Source organism: Podarcis pityusensis (genome assembly GCF_964106645.2).
Source record: "Podarcis pityusensis genome assembly, chromosome: 6".
In the NCBI taxonomy this organism is placed as follows: Eukaryota; Metazoa; Chordata; class Lepidosauria; order Squamata; family Lacertidae; genus Podarcis; species Podarcis pityusensis.
In genome coordinates, this window is record NC_138030.1 from 96,177,557 (window position 1) to 96,200,340 (window position 22,784).

Sequence of the window (22,784 nt, forward strand, 5' to 3'; positions counted from 1 at the left end):
ATCAAATGCTTGGGAGGTCTTGTCATGGATCATCGCCAACCAGGCAACACCCAGACATAACACTAACAGGACCTTCCATGCCAATTGAAGGGTGCCTACAGGAGGATTTGCCTAAAGTAGCTTCACAGATTACTTCTTCCTGTATGTGATGGCCCTAGTTGGCCCCCAAGTCTGTATAACAGAGGGATGTGTTGGTAATAATGGTGTCCGCTCATTCTTATAGGGTCACATTTCCTGGGGACTTGTCAAAGGACTAGCATCTTTTGAAGTCTCACAAGGTCCCTTTACTCAGCTGGCATTCTATGCCAGCATTAGGGTCAGTATAATATTCACACACAGTGTCCCACCCAGGAACATGAGGGTGAAAGGTTGTAAACAAATTAAAAATGATGATGATGATGATGATGATACACCACCATAGGACATATACAAGAGAATGATACATATAGCCAGAGTTTCCTTTGCAGTTTTCAGGACTGCTTCTTCTATAAATGAGGGAGCAAATTGTTTCCCTCCCCGCTCCCTGAATGAAGAAGCAGTCTCAGCAGTTGTGGGAGTGGCACTAGTAAAAACCAAGCAAGCCCTGGTTATGTGCATAATTCCCTGACATGAGTTTTAAACCACTCTTTTAGACTGCAGTTAACTTTTTTCAGTAACATCAACTGCTTTAGAGCAATGATTCTTTAAATGTTTCCTGGGAGACACTATTGTATTATGAGAGGGGGTGAAGTATGTCATGAAAATGTAAGTCCTCTCATCTTCCACTCCATTATGCCACTTCAAGGAGGCTTTATTCTGTCAATGAACAGGCATAAACAGCATCCAGAGTGAGTAATTTAGACTCTGATGTACAGGCTGGGACCATTTTGTGCGATCATTTTAGCCCTGCCCCATTGCATCCCTGTTTTGGATTAAGTAGCATGTTCACAGCTGTTTCCTTCTGAATATACCAATGTTCTTATGTGCTTAAAATTATACATCACGTGTTAAACTTTCTTAAAAATTGACCAACAATCTACTGGACAAATACTACTTCAAGTGCCAAAGAGCTACCTGAACCCCTGTGCTAGATTTGTAGACGCGCTTGAACCTAAATGCTGATTTTCTTCCCCAACATTCAGTTGTATTAAAGCCTGATCCATAATTAATGGGCTTTCCAGTGAAATTCATGTACTGTAGTAAAACCTTATCTGAGCATCTTAGGCGGAGGAGGAAATCTTGGAAACTTTCATTTACAGGCAACTCTGTTTGCATTCCAGGCATTCACACGGGTCAGTGGAGCGCCTGTCAGCCCACCCTACTATCCCCCATCCTCTTTCAGGTTCAAAATGACGTGTTCATCGGTGATTGCGTGTCATGTGAACACGTGCGAAATGGTCGCCACCTGTATTATGGTTTAATTACGTTATCTCTATAGTCAAGGTAAACTAACCAGAGCAGGCAAGCTGAGAACAAGCTAGTTATGTGTGTTGCTTTTAGAATAGAGTTGAATAATGCAGAGAGTTAAACAGAACTGGAACCTGAGTTTGCTTTTACCCTCTTCCCTCCCTATCCCTTTAGTGTCATGTCTTTTAGACTGTGGCCAGGGGCTGTCTTGCCTTGTTTCAAGGGACTGTATGCAAGCCGTTCTGGCAGTCTTTTAGACTGAAGGACTATGAAACTTTCAAGGAGATGAGTAACTAAATAACCTTTAGAAGACATCTGAAAGCAGCCCTGTATTGGGAAGCTTTTTAATGTTTAATTATGCTTTTATATATGTTGGAAGCCACCTAGAGTGGCTGGTGCAACCCAGTCAGACAGACTGCGTAACAACAACAACAACAACAACAACAACAACAACAACAAGGCTGTAGTCCAAAAGTTTGTACCTGACAATGAAGTTGTAGGTGTAACTGAAGCCACAGGAATGGGAGGCATTGATGCACTTGAGAAAGAGCTGTATGTACCACTGGTTGGTCCACTGCTACTGCTGCTGCTTCCACTGCCACTGCTGCTACCACTACTACCACCTACTGGAGATGCTGATGATGTAGCTGGTGAATTCTTCTCCCCGACATTTGGTGAATTCTCCCATGCTTTGCGAGCAGACTCCATCTAGTCGGAAAAAGGAAATGGTTCCACTTTGAAATACAAATTTAGCCCATTTAATTTTCACAGTGTCTTATTTTCACTTTCTCTCTCTAGATAGCATCCATACTCCTCTAGTTAGCTGCCAGGGAAACTGAATTGTTTTAGAATATTAGAGGTATAATTTGTTTTAACGTTTTCAAAAAATATGGGGCAAGCATACAGCAAAGGTTAGAGCCAAGTGTAAATCACTACTAGCTTTGATACATTAAAAAAATCTTTTCTCAAGAAAACCTTTTAGAAGTATTCTCCAGCTATTTAATCCACATATTAAAATTACATTAATGGCACCATTAATCTAACACGTTTTACACTCTAGATCTGAATCTCAGGGACCCACAAGCATGCAATATGAACTAAGCCAAATGTAGCACAATCCTGCACATTGACCATAATACAGTTTTTGAAAACCCCGGCGAATCGTTTGCTTTTTATACCACAGTTTAGAATTTGCCAGTAACCAAAACCAGGATTAAATAGGTTTAAGTAAGCTGGGCTATAGTGGAAAAAGTCAAAGAAGAGATTTGGAACTACATTTTCATTGACTGCCTATCACTGGGCTTGCTTTCAAGTATAAAAATCTGCCCAAGACACGTGTCAACTCTTCATGGTTCTATATTGAACCTACCACCTCAGCATCTCTGAGCAGTCCTGAAAAATGCATAAACCACCATATTAATAGTACTCATACCTAATGAGGCATCATATAATTGAACAGATTGTTACTTCTCTGGAAGTTGTATTATATTTTTGCAGTGATTGAATACAGAAACAGGTGATGAAAATATACAGTTGCAATCAAAATTATTCAACCCCCGTTGCAAATCAGGTTTATGATCAAAATTTACAGACTTTCAGCTGTTTGCAATGAGCAAATCAAACAAAAGCAATTGAAATAGCTCAACACAATGGATGCTTCAAGTGGTTTCTCCAAATTCAGCTCACATTGCAGCTTATACTATCTTCTCCAGTCTCACTATTATTCAACCCCTTCATGGCAACCATCTTAGTAGAGCAGCCTTTTGCTGCTATGATCTGCTGCAAATGAGATGCATAGCCAGACAGCAGCTTCTGGCAGTGTTCCTGAGGAATCTTAGCCCATTCCTATGAGCAATGATCTCCACTTCAGTAATCTTCTTGGGGTTGTGTGCTGCAACCGCCTTCTTCAAATCCCACCAGAGATTTTCTATGGGGTTCAAGTCAGGTAACTGTGATGGCCACTGTAGAAGCTTCCAGGACTACTTCTGCAACCAAGCCTTGGTGGAATTTGAGGTATGCTTGGGATCATTATCCTGTGGGAAGGTCCAGTGATGTCCTGGCTTCAGCTTCCTCACGGACAGCATGTTTTCTTCTAAGATTTCCTGATACTTCAATGAATCCATCCTGCCTTCCACATGCTGCAAGTGTCAGAGGATGCAAAGCAGCCCCAGAGCAGAGTGTTCTTTTCATTATTCTTCCTCCAGACATAGTGCTGATCCATGGGGCCAAAAAGTTCCAATTCTGTTTCATCACTCCACAGAACAGTATCCCAAAACTTCTGTGGCTTATTTATATGATTTTGAGTATACTGGAGCTGAGTTTTCTTGTGCTTTTGGTTCAGTAGTGGTGAACGTCTTGGAGTTCTGGCATGGAAACCTTCTGCACTTAGTAAGGCGCCTTACTGTGCTCACTGAAACATCAGTGCCTGCTGTCATCAAGTCTTGCTGCAGCTCTTTTGCAGTCACTTGAAGGTTTTTCCCAGCCTGCCTTCTCTGCATTGTGGTTGCTGCCTCAGATAGCTTCCATTTTCTACCCTGTCCAAGTACTGTAACCACTGTTCCTTTTACCTTTTAACTTGCGAATTATGCTTTCAACAGTGTTTCTGGGAACATGCAGTGCTTTTCCTATCTTCCTGTAACTTGCTCCTTGTTTGTGAAGGGAAATGATATCTTCTCTTATCTTCTTGGACCATTCTCCAAGAAATTCATATTTCTAACATGACCTATTTATCCATATGTGGATTTGTAACTGGCTGACTGACCGAACCCAAAGGGTGCTCATCAATGGTTCCTCTTCATCCTGGAGAAGAGTGACTAGTGGGGTGCCACAGGGTTCTGTCTTGGGCCCGGTCTTATTCAACATCTTTATCAACGACTTGGATGATGGACTCAAGGGCATCCTGATCAAATTTGCAGATGACACCAAACTGGGAGGGGTGGCTAACACCCCAGAGGACAGGATCACACTTCAAAACAACCTTGACAGATTAGAGAACTGGGCCAAAACAAACAAGATGAATTTTAACAGGGAGAAATGTAAAGTATTGCACTTGGGCAAAAAAAATGAGAGGCACAAATACAAGATGGGGGACACCTGGCTTGAGAGCAGTACATGTGAAAAGGATCTAGGAGTCTTGGTTGACCACAAACTTGACATGAGCCAACAGTGTGACGCGGCAGCTAAAAAAGCCAATGCAATTCTGGGCTGCATCAATAGGAGTATAGCATCTAGATCAAGGGAAGTAATAGTGCCACTGTATTCTGCTCTGGTCAGACCTCACCTGGAGTACTGTGTCCAGTTCTGGGCACCACAGTTCAAGAAGGACACTGACAAACTGGAACGTGTCCAGAGGAGGGCAACCAAAATGGTCAAAGGCCTGGAAACGATGCCTAATGAGGAACGGCTAAGGGAGCTGGGCATGTTTAGCCTGGAGAAGAGGAGGTTAAGGGGTGATATGATAGCCATGTTCAAATATATAAAAGGATGTCACATAGAGGAGGGAGAAAGGTTGTTTTCTGCTGCTCCAGAGAAGCGGACACGGAGCAATGGATCCAAACTACAAGAAAGAAGATTCCACCTAAACCTTAGGAAGAACTTCCTGACAGTAAGAGCTGTTCGACAGTGGAATTTGCTGCCAAGGAGTGTGGTGGAGAGGTCTTTAAGCAGAGGCTTGACAACCATATGTCTGGAGTGCTCTGATGGTGTTTCCTGCTTGGCAGGGGGTTGGACTCGATGGCCCTTGTGGTCTCTTCCAACTCTATGATTCTATGATATTTCTAACATGCAGCCAAATTTGACACTCAGCAAACCCCTTGCCAGCTCAGGTATTTCATGTGTTCTGGCTCAAGCACACCTGCTGCAACTAATGAAGCCCTTGTTCAGCTAAATAAGGAGTGCTTGAGACAACACCTGTTGTATTTGTGCTGTTGTGAGGGATTCTATTCAGGGGGGTTGAATAATAGTGAGATTGGAGAAGCCAGTATAAGTTGCAATTTGAGCTGAATTTGGAGAAACCACTTGAAGCATACATTGTGTTGAGCTATTTCAATTGCTTTTGTTTGATTTGCTTATTGCAAACAGCTGAAAGTCTGTAAATTTTGATCATAAACCTGATTTGCAACGGGGGTTGAAGAATTTTGATTGCAACTGTATACTGTGGTTCTTAAATTATGGAAGAAATATAGCTTAGATCTTCATTACCGTTGCCTTCTTTGAATCACTTCCAAGATGCTAAGGCACTTAAAGGCAACCCATGCCCTGTATGTTGCCCTCACCCTTCTCCCATGTGATCAGTTGGTTGCTTCCTGCAGCTGCCCAAATTACCCTGCTGCCTATCAATTTCAGCTTAAAAGTTCAGCCTAAAAAACCCTGGCATTTACAGTGGTGCCTCGCAAGACGAAATTAATTCGTTCCGCGAGTTTTGTCGTCTTGCGATTTTTTTCGTCTTGCGAAGCACAGTGTCGGGAAAGTTTTGGAAAAGCTTCAAAAATCACCAAAGTCTTTAAAAACCTCAAAAAAGGCTACCACACCACGTTCTATGAGTTGCTCCTCGAAGTCAAGTCGCAACTGTATTAACGGTGTTAAGAAAAAGGAAACAAACTTGCAAGACGTTTCCGTCTTGCGAAGCAAGCCCATAGGGAAAATCGTCTGCGAAGCAGCTCAAAAAACAGAAAACCCTTTCGTCTAGCGAGTTTTTTTGTCTTGCGAGGCATTCGTCTTGCGAGGTACCACTTGTACTTCCTTCCTTCCTGGTGATTAATCATCTGCTTTGCGCTCCTGTGCCACACAGTGAGTACTGAATTACTGCCACCACTGCTCTTCCTTTTAGTGAGAGAGGATGGTTGAGTTTGGTGCAGAAAATGGCAGGTCACTCACAGCTGTGGCCTCTTGCCTGCCTTTGAGCTAGAGCCAGGCCTGGGCCGATAACCCTTGCCATTGCCCCAACAACCCTTCTAACACCAGCAGGAAATGCAGACAGAGTGCAATTTCAAAATACAGCATGCTCTTCAAACCTGCATAGGACAATTAGGAGAATATTGAAGACAACCCATTGTATGTGTAACCACGCCCTGCAACCTGGCAATTGCAACAATCCAAGTTACACTGATAGCCAAGATTATTGTGTGTCATGAGAGGCATGCTGGTTTTGCCCCCCACAAACTGTAGGAAACATTTTTGCCCACTAGTGTGTGGTCCTCAGGGGAAAATGTTGCTTATCCCTGCTATGGCTTTCAGAAAAGTAACAATAAGTCAGTCTTCAGATGCCACAGGACTTGTAGTTGTCTATGCTAGACAATTTTTATGGACAACCACTTTTGATCATGAGATTATGTATTATATGTATCCGTTTAAAATCAACCCTATTTTCTAATGCAACTGTTTTCAGCTACAACGCATGCTGCAAATTATCATCTTACTGGAAATTAACCCAGACAAAACTATGTATTGGTTATTAAGCGTATTTTATGGCATTTAAAGCCTCCCCCCCCATTAAGTTTAATATAAAATTATATCCCTAGGTGTAAAATATTCAAGATACTGCACAGAAATATCAAATCTTCATTGCAGAACACAAAAGGTTCAAATGTAAAACCTATTTTAACGAAGACAATAGCATGATAAGAATCCGTAACAAGACATTAGATACTGTTCATAATACAACTGCTGTATAAGAACATGGCATGTGCCTTTATCTACCTTCCTATCATCCTGCCTGTCCACATTCACAACAACAAATTACATGCAAACTTTATACCAAATACCCAAATAGTTCCTCAGACTAAACAGAACAAAAAGGTACATTACTTTATCACAGAAATGCTTTCAGCTGAATACATCCACAGAGGCACAATAGTGAAGTTTAAATGATACGTCAACATGAAACAGATCAGAGAGGAAAAAGGCAGCACAGCCACATCAATCTAAGCAACAACTGTAATAATTGTTGAGTGTAAGCTCTGCTGAAGTTGTGTACATTTACTTTACAAGCTGCTTTCAGCCCAGTGCTATGTCTGTTGGACAATTTTCATAAGTATTTTGAAATGTGGGCCAGGTCTTCAAAAATTCAGTCTAGTCTCAGCTGATTAAGAGAGTTACTAGTATATACATATGATGTATATCAATAAGACAAGAACCCCACCCTCTAAAATCTGTAATCACAGGAGGCATGTTCCTATTTGGAACCTCTCTCACAAAAGCTCTATTTAACTGAGCTATGCAAACACATGTTCTACCACTTTGCAGAACTGAGAAGAATTGGAATCAATCTGTAAATAATGCTACTGAGACTCACTTTGCAGCATGAGATGCACAATATAGTCCAAATGAACACTGTCACCTATGAACACTACCTGGCTGCCTTCACACACCTACCTCACACCGTCACTAAAAAGGTCACACCAGTTACCACTTAATAGAAAATATTAAGCTATCAGCAAATTCTAACACTGCCAGTCTCCTGCACAAAGTGTGCTGCATCAGCCAGCCAATATACATTGCATATTGCTAACCTCAACAATAATTGCTCAAAACAATACAAGCTATTTCACAGAAAGGCATCTGGAACCACCTATCTATACATAGCTCATTTCCCATATACTCTCTATAGGAGGGGGAAATCACAATCATCCTAATAAGTCCTATCTGATATTCTGATGTGTATCCTAGGATTTGGGTGGCAAGAGTCAGCCAATTGCTGTTAGTTACAAAGTGGGGTCAAAGAAATGTAATGAACCCCCTTAGAAACTATTGTTCTAGTGGTCTAAAAAGCAAAAACTGACTTTTTGGTCTCTCCACTGAAGTTTGCCAGCAAGATCTTGATGAAGTCTTTCCCCTGCATGCAAGAAAATGACCCTTAGAGGGATGTGGTACATACCTTGAGGGTGAGGTCCACGGTAGCGGGAGAAACTGGAGTTAGGCTGGAGCTCTGTTGTAGAGCCTCCCTCCTAGGGAGGGGAAGGGTGTGGGGCAGGGGCACCTGAAAGGCAGGCAACACACATCACATTCTAGCTAGGTCTATAACAAAAGCCCCAACAAAAGCAAGAGCTCAAGCAATGCCGCTGAACTAAATTGTCTTTCAGGTGCAAGCATTTAGCAGGGAAGCTTTAACATAAAAAGGACAAAAAAAGATCTGACAGGAGGGGGGAAAAGACTTTCTGGTTCACAGTCATGGCTTGTTGACCATTTCCTTTTGGATTTAATTCCAAAAATTAAATTCAGGTTATTGTAATTCCCCTACACTGATTCTCACAGGACTCATTAAAGAAGTAGAATGATGGTCCTCAAACATTGAGAAATATCCTCCTTTCATAGTGTCACAGGTGCACAAAAACTAAACTACTGCAGGAATAGTACAATTTTACTTGAACTTAACTAAGTGCAATCAATAGATTTTCCTGAAGACTCCAATATAGACAAAACAAAGACATTGATGCTCTCTTACTCTTGGCCATTATCAGTGCTCTTACAATCATTCTTACAAGATACTGCCACAGAATGGAATTAAGCTAGTTTAAAGAATGAAGGTAGATGAAATTTTCAAACCACACATCTAGGAGTAAATCGAACTCCAAAAATACTGTACACAAAAGTCATCAGCACCCAAGAATTACACAGTACTCCATCATGGACATAATAATCAACCTCAAACATTTCAAAACTTTATGAACAAAAGGGATGACAAAGAAAGCCACAAACACCGCCATAAAGTATACTTAATAGGAAACAATTCACTAACTGGAAACTCCCTTGGAGAGTCGTTCAAATCCTGCTCTCCTTCAAACACAAGCAACATGGTTACGCCAGAGATGGAGTCACAAAGCAACAAAATAATAAGCACCAGGATTCCATAAGGGGACACTTTCTGTTGCCAGACAGCATTTGCCAAGGTGTACCATCAATCAAAGAACGCAAAACCAAAGCCTTTGCAGACTTACCAAATAAAAATAAAGGTACATTGGATAAAAGCATTTAAATTCAATAACCACTGCCATTATTCTGCTCTTAAAGTTCTAGGTTGCTTCGCTCTTATTTGGCATCCACAATTGGTTTCCAGAGTTATTCACAGAATATTTAGGTGTCCACATATTGCAGTAGGAAATAAGATACTAGTCAGAAGAACCATTTGTAGAGGACCCGTACCACTTTGCCGAGAAACACGAGACTAACACACAAACAGAATGGTTACAGTTCACATTGTATGCCACGTTATTTAGAGGTCATCACCCACACACTTCTCAATTTTGTGTGTGTGTGTGTGTGTGTGTGTGTTGCTTTTGCTTTTTCAAACCCTTATAAGATGAACAGAATCTTGCCTTCTCTCTTGTAGCTAAAGAGTGATATCTCACAGAGCCATGATTTGGCAGTGAGAAGCAACTCCGTGGTCTCATGCTTTCACCCCTCCAAGTTGTGCATGCCTTCTCCATCCTTTTCAGAGTTTGAGAGAAAAATAATTTCCCACAATGTTTTAATTGGGCAGGCCATCAATCCAAACCAGGGACTTAGACCCACTTCAAAGCATGGCTCCAATCTCCACTTTGCAGACAAACTATGGTTACTGCTAACCTGAATTATCCAATTTAGCTGTCAGCTGTTACAGTAATCTCAAACAGTGAAAGAGAAGGTGAAGGAGCAGACTAATCATGGGGGTGGGGGAGTAGAGAAGAGGAAGAAGTGTGTGATCATAAATGGATGCTCCAACTGGTTCCATGGCATATGAATTTACTCTGCAAGTGATATTCTTGCACAAAAAGTCTGTTTGGTCACTTACATGCTTGTAATGCCTACTAGCAAAAAGCCAATGTCAAGGCTACGGTGGGAACGGGTGTGTGTGAAAGACAACAAAGTAATTACTTGAGTAAACCCTATTACTATATTACGATTGCAAATATGATCTTCAGGATTGCGCAATATAGATGTAGTTACCTTAACAAAATTCTTCCTGCATGTGTGATGAGTCATATTTTTCAACATGTTCACTTTATGTTATATAGCAGATTGGCAATTTTGATATAGAAATAAATTCTAGTAAAACTGAAGTATGTGCAGGTGCTGCTGTTGGAATGCTCATTATACAAAATCTCAGTTATCTGAACACAAAGAATTATGCCCAAACCTTGGTACATGGATGGCTAATTCAGATACCCAAACAGTCAAAGTTTTCCCATTTCCTTACTTGGTTGTGTTTTGCTGGACAGCAGCAGCCATTTCAGGCACAAAGCATGGAGGGAGATCAGACAAATCAGGGAGCAGGAGAGATCAAAGAAATAATTTTCCTTTGTTTGGCTTTTGCTGATTGGCTGCAGCAGTTTCAGGCAGAAACCATTAAGTGATGGAGGGAGGGAGATCAGACAAATCAGGGAGCAGGACAGATCAAAGAAATAATTTTTCCTTTGTTTGGATTTTGCTGACTGTTTGCAACAGTTTCAGGCAGAAAGCATGGAGGAAGAATGGATAAATCATGGATTAGAAACGTTTCCATAGGAAATAATGGAAATCATCAGCTTATTATGCGAACGCTCAGGTCACAAACTGTTTCCTGGGAATGCATTGTGTTTGGAGAACGGAACCTGCATGTAGATGATGCACTGGAAAGGATTATGTAAGTAAATCCCTCCTGGCGTATTGGAGATGTCATGACTGAATGCTCTCCCACCTACAGCTGGGAAGGTAGCACTTTGGAAAAAAGAGCTAGGCTAGATTTCTTCTCAACACACAGCTTTCTACAGGAAGGGAGGTGTGTGTTTATTTTTAGTGTGGAGGGTGATTTTATGCAAACCTCACCTGTATTGTATATTCTGAAATCAGACAAGCCCAAGAGAGATGACACCAAGTAATCCTTCTGAATGTGTAGTGAGAGCCTTAATGAACCTAGAATTAACTATTCTGTGAAAATCTCAATTGCCATAACAGTATGCATTTCCTTACCACATGGTACTGCACACACAATATGCTAATACAGTGGAACCTCGGGTTAAGTACTTAATTCGTTCCGGAAGTCCGTTCTTAACCTGAAACTGTTCTTAACCTGAAGCATCACTTTAGCTAATGGGGCCTCCCACTGCTGCCGCGCCACCGGAGGACGATTTCTTTTCTCATCCTGAAGCAAAGATCTTAACCCGAGGTACTATTTCTGGGTTGGTGGAGTCTGCAACCTGAAGCGTATGTAACCCAGGGTACCACTGTAACCCTATAGCCTAGCTAGCACTGATTGCTCAAACCACTATTTTTTCCACAATTCTTGAAAGCTTCTCAAAATTCCATTAAGATGAAACACCCATGTTCCACTAGCCTTTATCTACAAGGTCTCTAACATTATTTTTGCATTGTTACTGCACAATAAAAATTACAGAAGATCTGTATAGCAGAGTTTTAGTTTTAAATGCCATGAAAAATAAAAGTTATGTTTAAAGCTATGCTTAAAGTAACCAATAAGCTTACATTTGTCACTAAAGCCTCTTCCATCTTTGCACTGCTTGTAGCCACAGTACTGGAGTGAGAAGAAGGTGCTGTATAGTCTGTTACAGACTCCTGTAAAGAAAAGAAGTTGAAGAAGCTGACCTATACAATAACAATACCCTGTAAAAAAGAGAGCTTTAAAGAGATGAAAAAGCTAAAATAAGTTCTCCATTCACAACTTCATTAACTAAACTGTCATATCACAATAAAGCATCATAAATAACTTTACATAACTTCATGATCCACAAAAAAGGTACATGAATACACTTATATTTACTTAAGATAAGTTATAGGCCACCTTAAACAGCAAACTCTCTTAAGGTAATTTCCACAATAATAGAACAATGCAATACTTTCAAAATACCAAACATTAACGAAACCAGCAGTAAAAAGCACATATCCAGCCCCCCTAACATAGCTATAACCTAAAGCATCAGCAGCAAGACAGCACAGCAAACGGATTAAAACAACATTCAAGTGAAGGCCATCAAAACCAGGCAAGCTCTTAATGCCTTCCTAAGGACCTAAGGAGATCTGGCTGGACAAAGCCCTACTGGTACTGAAATCCAGAACCATGAAGGTACTACAGAAAACGCCTGCCAATTTAATTGTTCTTGAAGGTTGGCAGGTAAGATGGCCTCCATTGCCAACACTGGAAGTATCGGCAGACTGGTATGGGGGCAGGCCTTTAAAAAACACACCAAAAACCTCAAATCCAACCATTGGCCCTCCAGCTGTTGCTGAACTATAACGCTCATCAGCCCGAACTTCCGGGGTGGCGCCATCGGCAATGGCGGACTCCCTCTGAACTGGAGGGACTAGCTCCGCGCGAAACGGGTCTTTTCCACTACGGCGAAGCAGGGACCCTTTTAAAAATCACAGGCGGATGAAGCCTGTGACCATGGGACTTGGCGGGCACCCTTAGCGCCCCCCCAACCCGCAAAGGAACCCACTAACGGGCTCCGAAGCGAAGAGGGGGAAGTGGCGCGGTGCTGTGAGTCAACTGCTACTTCCGTGGAGCGAAGCCGCATAGCTGTTGCCAGAGAGCGCTGCCTTTTTCCTGGGACAATTTGGCTTCTAAAATAAGCACCCGTGAGTACTTAAACTTTGAACAATTGGACTTTAAATAAGGACTTGCGAGCAGAAAGGAATTGGATTTAAAAATTTGCTTCAATTTGGTACTGAAACGGGAAGGTCTAAACAGGAAGTCATCCTTCCGTTTCTTTGTAGACAGAACAAAGCAAAGACAACGTAAACTAGAGCTCAGAAAATCGCTTCTAAAGGATCGGCTTTCATCATTTAAAATCCTCGAACCCCCCTTCGGCAGCAGGAGAAGAAGGGGGATCTTTTTCGGACTGTTTAAATTTGCAGAAGTGAGTTTAAAGTAAAGTAACTTTCCACCGTCCTGATCCTGGAGCGGGGTGTCAGGACTGACGTTTGAAGCTCATTGACCAGAGACAAACGTTTTTTGACAGATAGCTAAAAGAAGAGAAACATAGTGATTCCACTGTTTCCTTTCTCATTTTAAAGGAACAAATATTGACAAAATATCTCAAAAAAGAAACTTTGTTGCAAGAACAATTAGAAGTTTTTCCCCTAGAGGGAGACTGGGAAACTGTAACTAATTCCAGGGAGCTTGCAGCTGTCACAGATTACAATCGTGGGAAAAAGCTTGTGACCTTGTAGGACAATGTATTCAGAAGCTCTGTTGTGTGCTCTCTGTAAAATAAATACTCTACTGGAACAGTTAACTGAGAAGACGGATTTGATGACTAATGCGGCCAGAATTTTTGAACAGGTAGTGGGAAACTATATGGAGCCCACCCAGGAATTAAATCAGGAGTGTGCCCTGACAGAACAGATGAGAGAAGAGGATGTTGCGGAATCTTGGGCCCCAGAGATGGAGGGAGCTGCGGCCCAGCAGGAACATGAGCTTTTGGATTTGACAAATGAACTTGGAAAAAGCCAGATTAGGAAAGATAAAGTTTGGACTGATTTGGAAATGGGGGGTTGGATAGACCCCCCTATGCAGGGATGTTTGGACTTTCCGAGTCTGGCAATGGGCCGTGAGATGTTTGGAGCTGTGGGGGCTCTCAATTTTGGAGGGATTCTGAAACATGTTTTTAAATACTACATGGAGTTTAGTCTGGACTATGGAAAAGGGGCTGATTTGTTGAAAAGGGTCAAAAACATTACCAAGTTGGAGTTCCCACGAGTGAAAGGTGAATATGAAGAAGAGCTGTGGAAGGGACATGGAAGGGACTTAAGGGCCTCGGATATAAGGTTACCAGGTTAATGCGCTAGATCGATGGGATAAAAAGGACTGACAAAACCCGGGACCAGGAGGAAGGGACGCTGGCTGAAGATTGGATTGTTTCTATTTCTTTCTTTTTTTATCACTAGGATTGTTTTATAAAATTGATGACTGTTAGAAAAATGTTGGAACGAAACTACTTGGCTCTAGCAAAAATGTTTAAAGAATTAGGCAAGAATATTATGGTTATGAGAAGTGGGTAAAAATAAGATTTAAGTTTTAAGTTTTAAAGTTTTTTATAAGATAAGATGAAAATAGATTAAGGTAATGTAATGACAGAATATTATGAAATATGGAAAGGATTTGCTGTGATAATTATTAACTGGGATACAAAAAAAGGGAGGAGGAGGAGGAGGAGGTCAAAGAAAGAAGGTAATGAAAGTTGAAGATTTGAGAATGTTGGTTTTATTTTTATCTGTTTGTGGTGTATTTTTGTTTTTTGAATTTGTATTGCTGGATGTGGTTTGTTTGTCCCCCCCCCCCTCTTTTCCGTTTTTTCTTTTTTCTTTCTCGGCTTTGTCTTTTTCTGTAATTTTAAAAATTTTCAATAAATATCATTTAAAAAAATATATATAACTCTCATCAGCCCCTGCATGGATGGCAAATGGCCAGCAATGATGCAAATTGTGGACCAGCAACAGCTGGAGCGCCAATGGTTCTTTTAAATGTCACCACCAGCACTTTAAATTAGGCTCAGAAACACACTAGCAACCAAGTGCAGTTTCAAAGCTTCACATGGTCTGACCACCTAGCTCCCATCAAGACACTGACAGTTGCATGCAAAACCAGCTGAAATTTTAAAACTGTCTTTAAAGGCAACCCCACAAGGAGTCCAGCCTGGATGTGACTAGAGCATTAATAACTGTGGCCACATCTGACTTCTCTAATAGGTACACCGGCTGAAGCTGATAAAATTAGCTCCTGGCCACCATCACCCGTGCTCTGCCTGTTAGTGTATAGTACACAAGAACTCAGAAAGTGTGTACCTGGTTCTTTAGTGGGAGGGCAACTCCATCTAAGATCAGTTGTAAGGAGCATGTGATCTCCCTACCTACAGATTTCAATCTTATCTGAATTTAATTTCAGCTTGTTTACCCCCCATCAGTCCAAAGAAAGCATCTAGATACCAGTTTAGGAACTCTACAGCCCCCATGAAATCAGAGGACAAAAAGGAGGGGTAGATTTGAGTGTCATCTGCAAGCTAGACATTGCTGCCAAAACATCCAGCTGATGTCCCCCAGCAGTTTTATGCAGATGGTAAAACGCATGGGGGACAAGACAGACCCTTGAGGCACCCCACAAGGCACCATGGGGAGAACTGGAAGTCCTCCTCAACCACCTTCTGAAAATGTTCCTCAAGGAGGAACTGGAAATGTTTAATTACGAATTACTGAGTGCCCCCTATTTTTCAAAAGCCAAGTCACGAACCCCCTACTTTTGAAAATTTTGATAACTCTATGGTAGTTACCTCTGCAAAGCAAGGTTCTGAACAAAATGTGGGGTAGTCCCTAATAAGCAAAGGATTTTAGGGATACTAAAAAACAGACTAGGGCTGAGTGATACCTGGTTTTTAACATAGTGATATATCAGCAGCTAAACATCACGATATTCTGATATATCAGAATGTCTGAAATTGGAGATCAGGCGTGGGGATGAGGGAAGGAGCAGCCATGGAGATTGCGCAGGTAGGGTGAGATCATCATGTGATATTGGCGGTCCCTTGAAATCGGCTGTCCTGTTCTCCCTCGTATGAGGAGCAATATATTGCTGTGTATTGCCAGGTCAAAATTGTGATTGCAGTGCGATTTCAAAAGAGATTTTGGCCAATATATTGAAAAATCGCTGAGCACTAAAACAGACCATAAAATTTGAGAGATCTAGAATATTATTTGGCATAAGCTATTCACCAGGCCAATCAAGGTTGTTTCTGTCCCAGATCCAGGCTGAAGCTGAACTGGGATCTTCACATGAATGGTGGTATACAAATTTAATAAACAAACAAATAATAGTAACTGGGATGGATCAAAATAATCAGTATCTTCCTTAGCTACCTGGAGTTGATATACCACATCCCACTCCAACACCATGACCCAAAATAGCCAATGTGAAAGTGGACAATAATTGTCTGAAGCCATAGGATCTAAAATGGCCTCCTTTAATACTTTAGTTTAAACATACAAATGTGTATTGACTTTCCAAGGGTGGATAGAGGTGACTGTTAAAAGCCAATTTTTCTTCTTCTTCTTCTGAAGTCTGAACAAGACTATTTGGGAAAATACTAAAATATCTAAAACAACATGACATGGAACATGCTTTGACGTTCCAGGCTGTTTTCCGTGATCAGTTGAATAGGTTTAGGAAACGTTAACTACATGACTAACTGAAGCTCAAATACTTGATTATTGTAAGGCAAGACATTGCCTGAGAGAATATTTCCACATGCATCAACTGAGAAGGAAGTAAGAGGACTTCTCCCATATGGAGCAGAGATGGGGAAACTTTGGCCCTGTCATTAGGTTTGGATGCAATGCTAGGTGAAACAGTGGCTTAGCTTTGGGGAGCATGGCAGCAACATGACTATGGGAGGAGCAAAGCAGCCACATTTCTCTCTCCAAGTACCCACATGTTCAATCATTCATGCTTAGCCATGGTTTGGCTTCATTTTTGTGTGTACCAGAATCCATGAGCCTATGAAACCATACATTTTGGACAGTTCTTGAAAAGTCTTCAAATAAAAAACAAAGGAAACTGAGCAAAAGCAATGCTGAGAACACAACCCTGTTCTTTGTCTTATGCTGATGTTTCCACCCTATGACTTCATTCTGGAACTAGGAGAAGTATGAGGAAACGAAGCTTTAAGCTGTTTCAGCTTATTTCAGAGACTTGTAGCTGTTGTTACTTTTCTACTAAAGCAAATCTCCATAAAACCTGCATGACACAATATCTGAGCAAGAACTTAATGCTTGGATGCCTTCACTTACTCATAGCCATTTTTAAAAAATGGGTACTGCAAACTTCTAGGATGAAGGCCACAGAAAGAGTTCTACTGAAGCCAGCTTCTCCATATTTATGAATATCCACTATATATGAATATTTATGGTATTTATAAATATTCCACTCAGGTATATCTAAATTCCACCCATTCAGCACTGATTAGTTAACTTAAGTGGACATTCCATTTGATTCTTACCTTTTGGGTTGCTCCAAACTCTGAAGCAGTCACGGATATCATTGTTCCTATTTCAGTACCAAGTTCAGCAGCTGCTTTGCCTTCTTTAGAAGTAACAGGGTCTGGACTTCTGACTGCAGTAGGGCTTGACTTCTCTTGCCCCTCAGGGTCCCCTTGCTGAGCCTCTTTTACTTTCTTGTTCTTTAATGACCGTTCTTTCCCAATGGGACCAGGCTTGTACTCTTTGTTTTCTACTGGACTCAAATCTGAAAGCTATGCAATGTATTAAAAGATTACTGCCTCTTCGTTTATTATGTTTGTTATTATATAACCTATATTCCATCCTTCCTCCCTCGGCTTTTTTTCAGCCAGAACTTGACAGAACACAGTTCTAGCACATCTCAGGTGGGCACCATTACCATTAAAAGAGAACAGGGGAAGTGTTCATGGTGAGCTCCGGCACCTCTTTTTCTAGATAAATAGCATTGCTTCCTCCCAAGGCAGCAATGGGCGGCAAACACAAACATGAGAAAATACAGTTAAAACTAAAGTATAAACTTTAGTTACAACTACAACTGGGCCTGAAACCAGACACAATTAGATCTATATAACTGCTTCCTCTAGTCAAACTGCAGCTGGCTGGTCAGCATGGCAAGGTGACTCTCTTAAGTCACCTTGCCATGAATGGAATATTAAGAGACTGGGTGGTAGTTTCTAAAACCTCTGGATCCAGGAAGTTTAAAAAGGGATGCACCACTGCCTCTTTCAAGATGCTTCACATAATTCCCTTTGTAGGAAGGCTTTGACCACTCCCCCAGTCTAGTCAATCCCTGCTACTAGATTTTACCAGTCATGGGCAGAGATCAAGAGGGAACACAGTAAACCTCACTACTGTGTCCTGTCCATGTCCTCAGGCTACAACAACAGAAACTGTGAATCCCACAGGCTGTAACATGATGGTGCTCTGGCATAAAGTCTGACATAGATCCGAGTGATTTCGCCCAAAAAGGGATTCACAAATCTCTTACAGCAAGCTATTGAATGGTTAATGAAACAATACTGGTCTGGACCAGTCAATTTACTACTCTATAAAGCTCTGCTGGGCATTCAGTGATGATATGCTCTCTTTGCCACCGCCACTGCCACATGGTAGGTGGAGCTATGTATCTGTACCTCTGTTAGGTCAGATTTGCACTGGGATCTACAGGAATCCACATATCCTACGTTTTTGCTAGTTTTGGGAATTGTTATAATTCATTTTTTCCAGGAGTGAAGTACTGGATTGCAATTCATTATTCCAATAAACAATGTAAGAAAGTATGTTTCAATTTTTATTATCCTGGAAATGCCGCAATTTCTGGTGCCTTATAAATTTTTAATTATTGTCTGTTTTTCTTCTTCTATTATTTCCTTATTTAGGTATTCTTGATGCTCCAGTGTCTTAAGTTGTATTTTTGATTTTCCTAGATAAATGTATAGACTTTGGAGTGAGTTAATTTGTTTCAGTTATATCAACAAGCAATCCCAGCAGTTTTTAACATGTGGCAGTTGATTTTGTGAGCACCCCACATAAATATTCAATTCTCTCCCCTCCCCCCCCAATAATCAGAAATATGTTAACCAGGATACATAAGCACAGAAGTTTGATTAGATTTCCTCTTGCTGGAACACATGGGCACAAAAATGCAGCTTCTAAAATGCTTCTGTAGTTCATGAAAGTTGGAGAGTTTCACTTACCTTCTGTGCTTTTATAGGTCCTGCCCGGGGCTGCTTTTGCCTTTGCTCCTTTGGTTCAAGAAGCTTCTCTGAGGTCTTCTCTGAAACTGGGCCAACTTCACTGTCACTCCCACTAGATGCTGGAGCACCAAACTGAATAGTTTCTATTCCCAAATCAATTCCACTTTCTTGCCCAACTGTTGTTCCCTAGTAAGGATCCCAGAAAGTTTAGTTTAACACAGGCACACTTTTGTTCTACAACATTCAAATAAGTAATTCACCATAGCTCTAATGTTATCAGCAAATTTATATTATAACCATTAAAGATTATATTTCATATCAATCAGGTTTTATTTAAGCTATCAGATATTGGTTTGAAGATGTAACACCTGTAAGCTACCTACCTACTAACGAGTAATGGCTGTTTTACCTGTGAAAACTAGTTACCTATTTGACAAAATGGATAATACGTTTTGCTCCTTTTCACTTCTAGCCACTGACAAATTAGAACATAGCTAACAATAGATGAGAACATGTCTGTTCATTACCTCTGGAGATGGAGCTGATCCAAATGATGTCAAAGGCTTGTTCCATGCACTGACTGAAGGAGGCTGGGGAGGACTAATGGGTCCCACTAAAAGTCCAGAGAACAAGGTGGAATTAGAACAAAATTTGATAGTATAAGTGCTGATTGCAAACTAACTATGATTCCCCCCCCCTACATAAAATGAGTGCAAGGCAGCATGCTGCTTGCTAAGAATTCAAAATATTTTAACATGTTGCATGAAATGGTAAGAGAACATTCAGGACAAAGTATCCCAGTTATCTGCTCACAAAGAACACATTAGTAAAGCGTATGCTAGGAGTTCAGCAATTCTATTGCTTCTAGATTGATTTCTATATTATCTACATCCTCCACTCAAGTAGTAGAGGCCAATGAAAATAAATCAAAAGTTCAGGTGGATGGCATTTTTGGGGAGATCAAATAAGTTTTTCATTCTTGGTTAAAGTTGAAATGCCTAAAAATATCTACTGGCATTAGCCTAGGTAAAAAAAAAGCTCATAGAATTGTGGAGTTGCAAAGGACTCTGAGGGTAATCTAGTCCAACCCCCTGCAATACAAATGAACAAAGATATGTCAAAGCAGTAAATAATTCTCAACAATTCCCTTTTAAAAAGTGTTCACATAAAAGGCAAATGGCAGGCAGTAAATGTTTTCGCAAACATTGGGTAGTCCTACCCATACATAAGAACAGTGAGGTCAGAGAAAGGAGGAACTGAGAACGGGTATATGTGGACAAGCCTTGGACCTCTCCGTCATTATTAATCACTTCACAGGACAGCTTATCTACGTGGAGGATCCAAAGCATCAATCCAAGAGTAACTGAGGTGCCCAGGAAAGGTTGTCTGTTACCCAAGATTTCAAGCACACATTTTTTTTCTTGCATGTCTTACCAGGAGGAAAAAATGGCTTGCTTACATTTTTTTGAGATGTCATTGAGGACTGTTGTAGGTGGCACTTTATTATCCCATAATTCGGTTCCCACAGCATTATGAGATGGTGTGTTCTGAAGAGTTTTGCTTGTTGCTGTATACTCAGTGCTGCTGTTTGCTGCACAGGTTGCCTGTGGTTGCAGCTGGACTGAAGTCTGTGGACTTGGAATCTGAGACACACACTGCAGGGGGAGTTGCGGTTGAGCCTGAACCTGAACCTGTTGAGTGGCAGCTGCGGCTGCTGCTGTCGCCTGCTGTTGCTTTTTGGCAAACCTGGGTGGTAGTTTGGAATTTGGACACCTTCCTTTTTCGTTTGAACTCTTTTTGGTCCAGACCTAAAAATATGTAAGATTGTTAAAGAGAGCCTGCTGTTTACCTGCCCAGAACAACTGAAATGGAAACTCTGCTCCAAAGAACTGTTAGATATTTTGTTATCCCATATATATCAGTTGGGCTTTTTTTAAGCTACAACAGGGAAAATGAAGGTTTTATGAAAGGTTTATTAAATCACAAGACATATGAACAGAATTGTTAGAACCCAATACTAAGAATTTGTCAAGAATGTATAACTTGCTGCTGAAATGGAATACTCAAGATGAAACGGTAAAATCGGCTATGATTAAATGGGCACAGGACGTTGGTCATAACATTATGTTTGCTGACTGGGAACAGTTATGGACCACAGGTATGAAATTTACGGCATGTAATGCCTTAAGAGAGAATATTATGAAAATGATATACAGGTGGTACATAACCCCCGTCAAGCTTGCGAAAATCTATCACTTGCCCGATAACAAATGTTGGAAATGTAAAGAAATTGAAGGTACATTTTTTCACCTTTGGTGGACGTGCCCAAAGATTAAGGCTTTCTGGGAAATGATATATAATGAATTAAAAAAGGTATTTAAGTATACCTTCCCTAAGAAACCAGAGGCCTTTCTCCTGGGCATAGTGGGCCAAATGGTGTTAAAAAAGGATAGAACTTTCTTTATGTATGCAACAACAGCAGCAAGAATACTCATCGCAAAGTATTGGAAGACACAAGAACTTCCCACGCTGGAGGAATGGCAGATGAAACTTATGGACTATATGGAATTGGCGGAAATGACTGGTAGAATCCGTGACCAGGGAGAAGAGTCGATGGAGGAAGACTGGAAGAAATTCAAAGACTATCTTCAGAAACACTGCAAAATTAAGGAATGTTAGAGTGATGTTGGACTGAAAATAAGTGGTTTCCAGCTGCACAGGTTAAAGTTAAGGATAGATTAAGATTAAAGAAGTTTAAGGAAATGGAAATTTGATTTTAAAAGGGAAAACTTTAAAGTTACAGGATATTAAGATCAAGGATTAGGTTTAAAAAAGTTGAAGTTATATATTTTAACATTTTATTAAATTAAAGATTGGGATTAAAAAAGTGGAAAAGAAACTGCTGGATAAATAATGTGGATTGGAATACAAAAGAGGGAGGTATGAGGAAGTCCAGAAAATAAGTAACTTAAAATTGGAAATGGAAAAGAGAGTTTGTTATTAATTGTTTTGTGTTTATATTGTTAAGTTTTGTATTGTTTTTTGTGTGTGTTGTTTTTCTTTTTTGTTTGTTTAAAACTTTAATAAAAAATTATTAAAAAAATAAATAAATCACAAGACATATGGAGAAAGTAAGCAGGAACACTGATTTACACTCAATATAAAATGGCCATCCACTAAAATTGACAAGAAGCACATTCAAGGTGAAGTACTTTTTGCAAACAATATACAATTTAACCTATGGAACTTATTGCCACTGATATGATATCCACTAGCATTAAGGCACTCTAAATTAAAGATTGGATGAACTCATGGGTGACATTACATCAATTAGCTACTACTAGTTGCAAAACTGATTCCTTATTTTCAGTGCCAATATAGCAATGGGCTCAATTCTCATAATATCCTGATTGTGAACTCCTGAGGCACTCTGGTGGTCAGTCAGGGTTCGTCCACACTTCCACTCATCCCTTGCTTAGAAAGCACAGGTCTGAGTGGTTTTCCCCTTGTCCTGTTCCTTTCCTCTCTCTCTCTCTCTCTCTATATATATATAATTTCTGATTTTCAATTTTGTACATTTCAATAATTTTACAGCCATATCAAAACTTGACTTCCTTCTTCCTCTTTCTGCAGTTCTTTAAATTTATTTTTTATATTTTCTGCATATCTAAATTAACTTAATTTGTTCATTTATTCATCTCCCTTAAATATATACTCTTATAA

At 40.5% G+C, this 22,784-nt stretch overlaps 1 protein-coding gene across 13 annotated transcripts in view; it reads right to left on the reverse strand.

Moving 5' to 3' along the window:
- Positions 1–22,784, reverse strand: part of PRRC2C (proline rich coiled-coil 2C) — a 79,704-nt gene that overhangs the window by 18,453 nt on the left and 38,467 nt on the right. For 10 of the 13 annotated variants that reach the window (XM_081012000.1, XM_081012002.1, XM_081012001.1 and 7 more), the window contains exons 19-25: positions 20,521–20,869; positions 19,589–19,674; positions 19,062–19,247; positions 17,346–17,597; positions 11,824–11,913; positions 8,261–8,362; positions 1,869–2,094 (exon numbers count right to left, since the gene is read on the reverse strand). In XM_081012000.1, coding sequence (XP_080868126.1) covers positions 1,869–2,094; positions 8,261–8,362; positions 11,824–11,913; positions 17,346–17,597; positions 19,062–19,247; positions 19,589–19,674; positions 20,521–20,869 — 1,291 coding nt within the window. The remainder of the gene's footprint in view (positions 1–1,868; positions 2,095–8,260; positions 8,363–11,823; positions 11,914–17,345; positions 17,598–19,061; positions 19,248–19,588; positions 19,675–20,520; positions 20,870–22,784) is intronic. The other 3 variants (XM_081011998.1, XM_081012006.1, XM_081012005.1) reach the window with 2 other exon arrangements.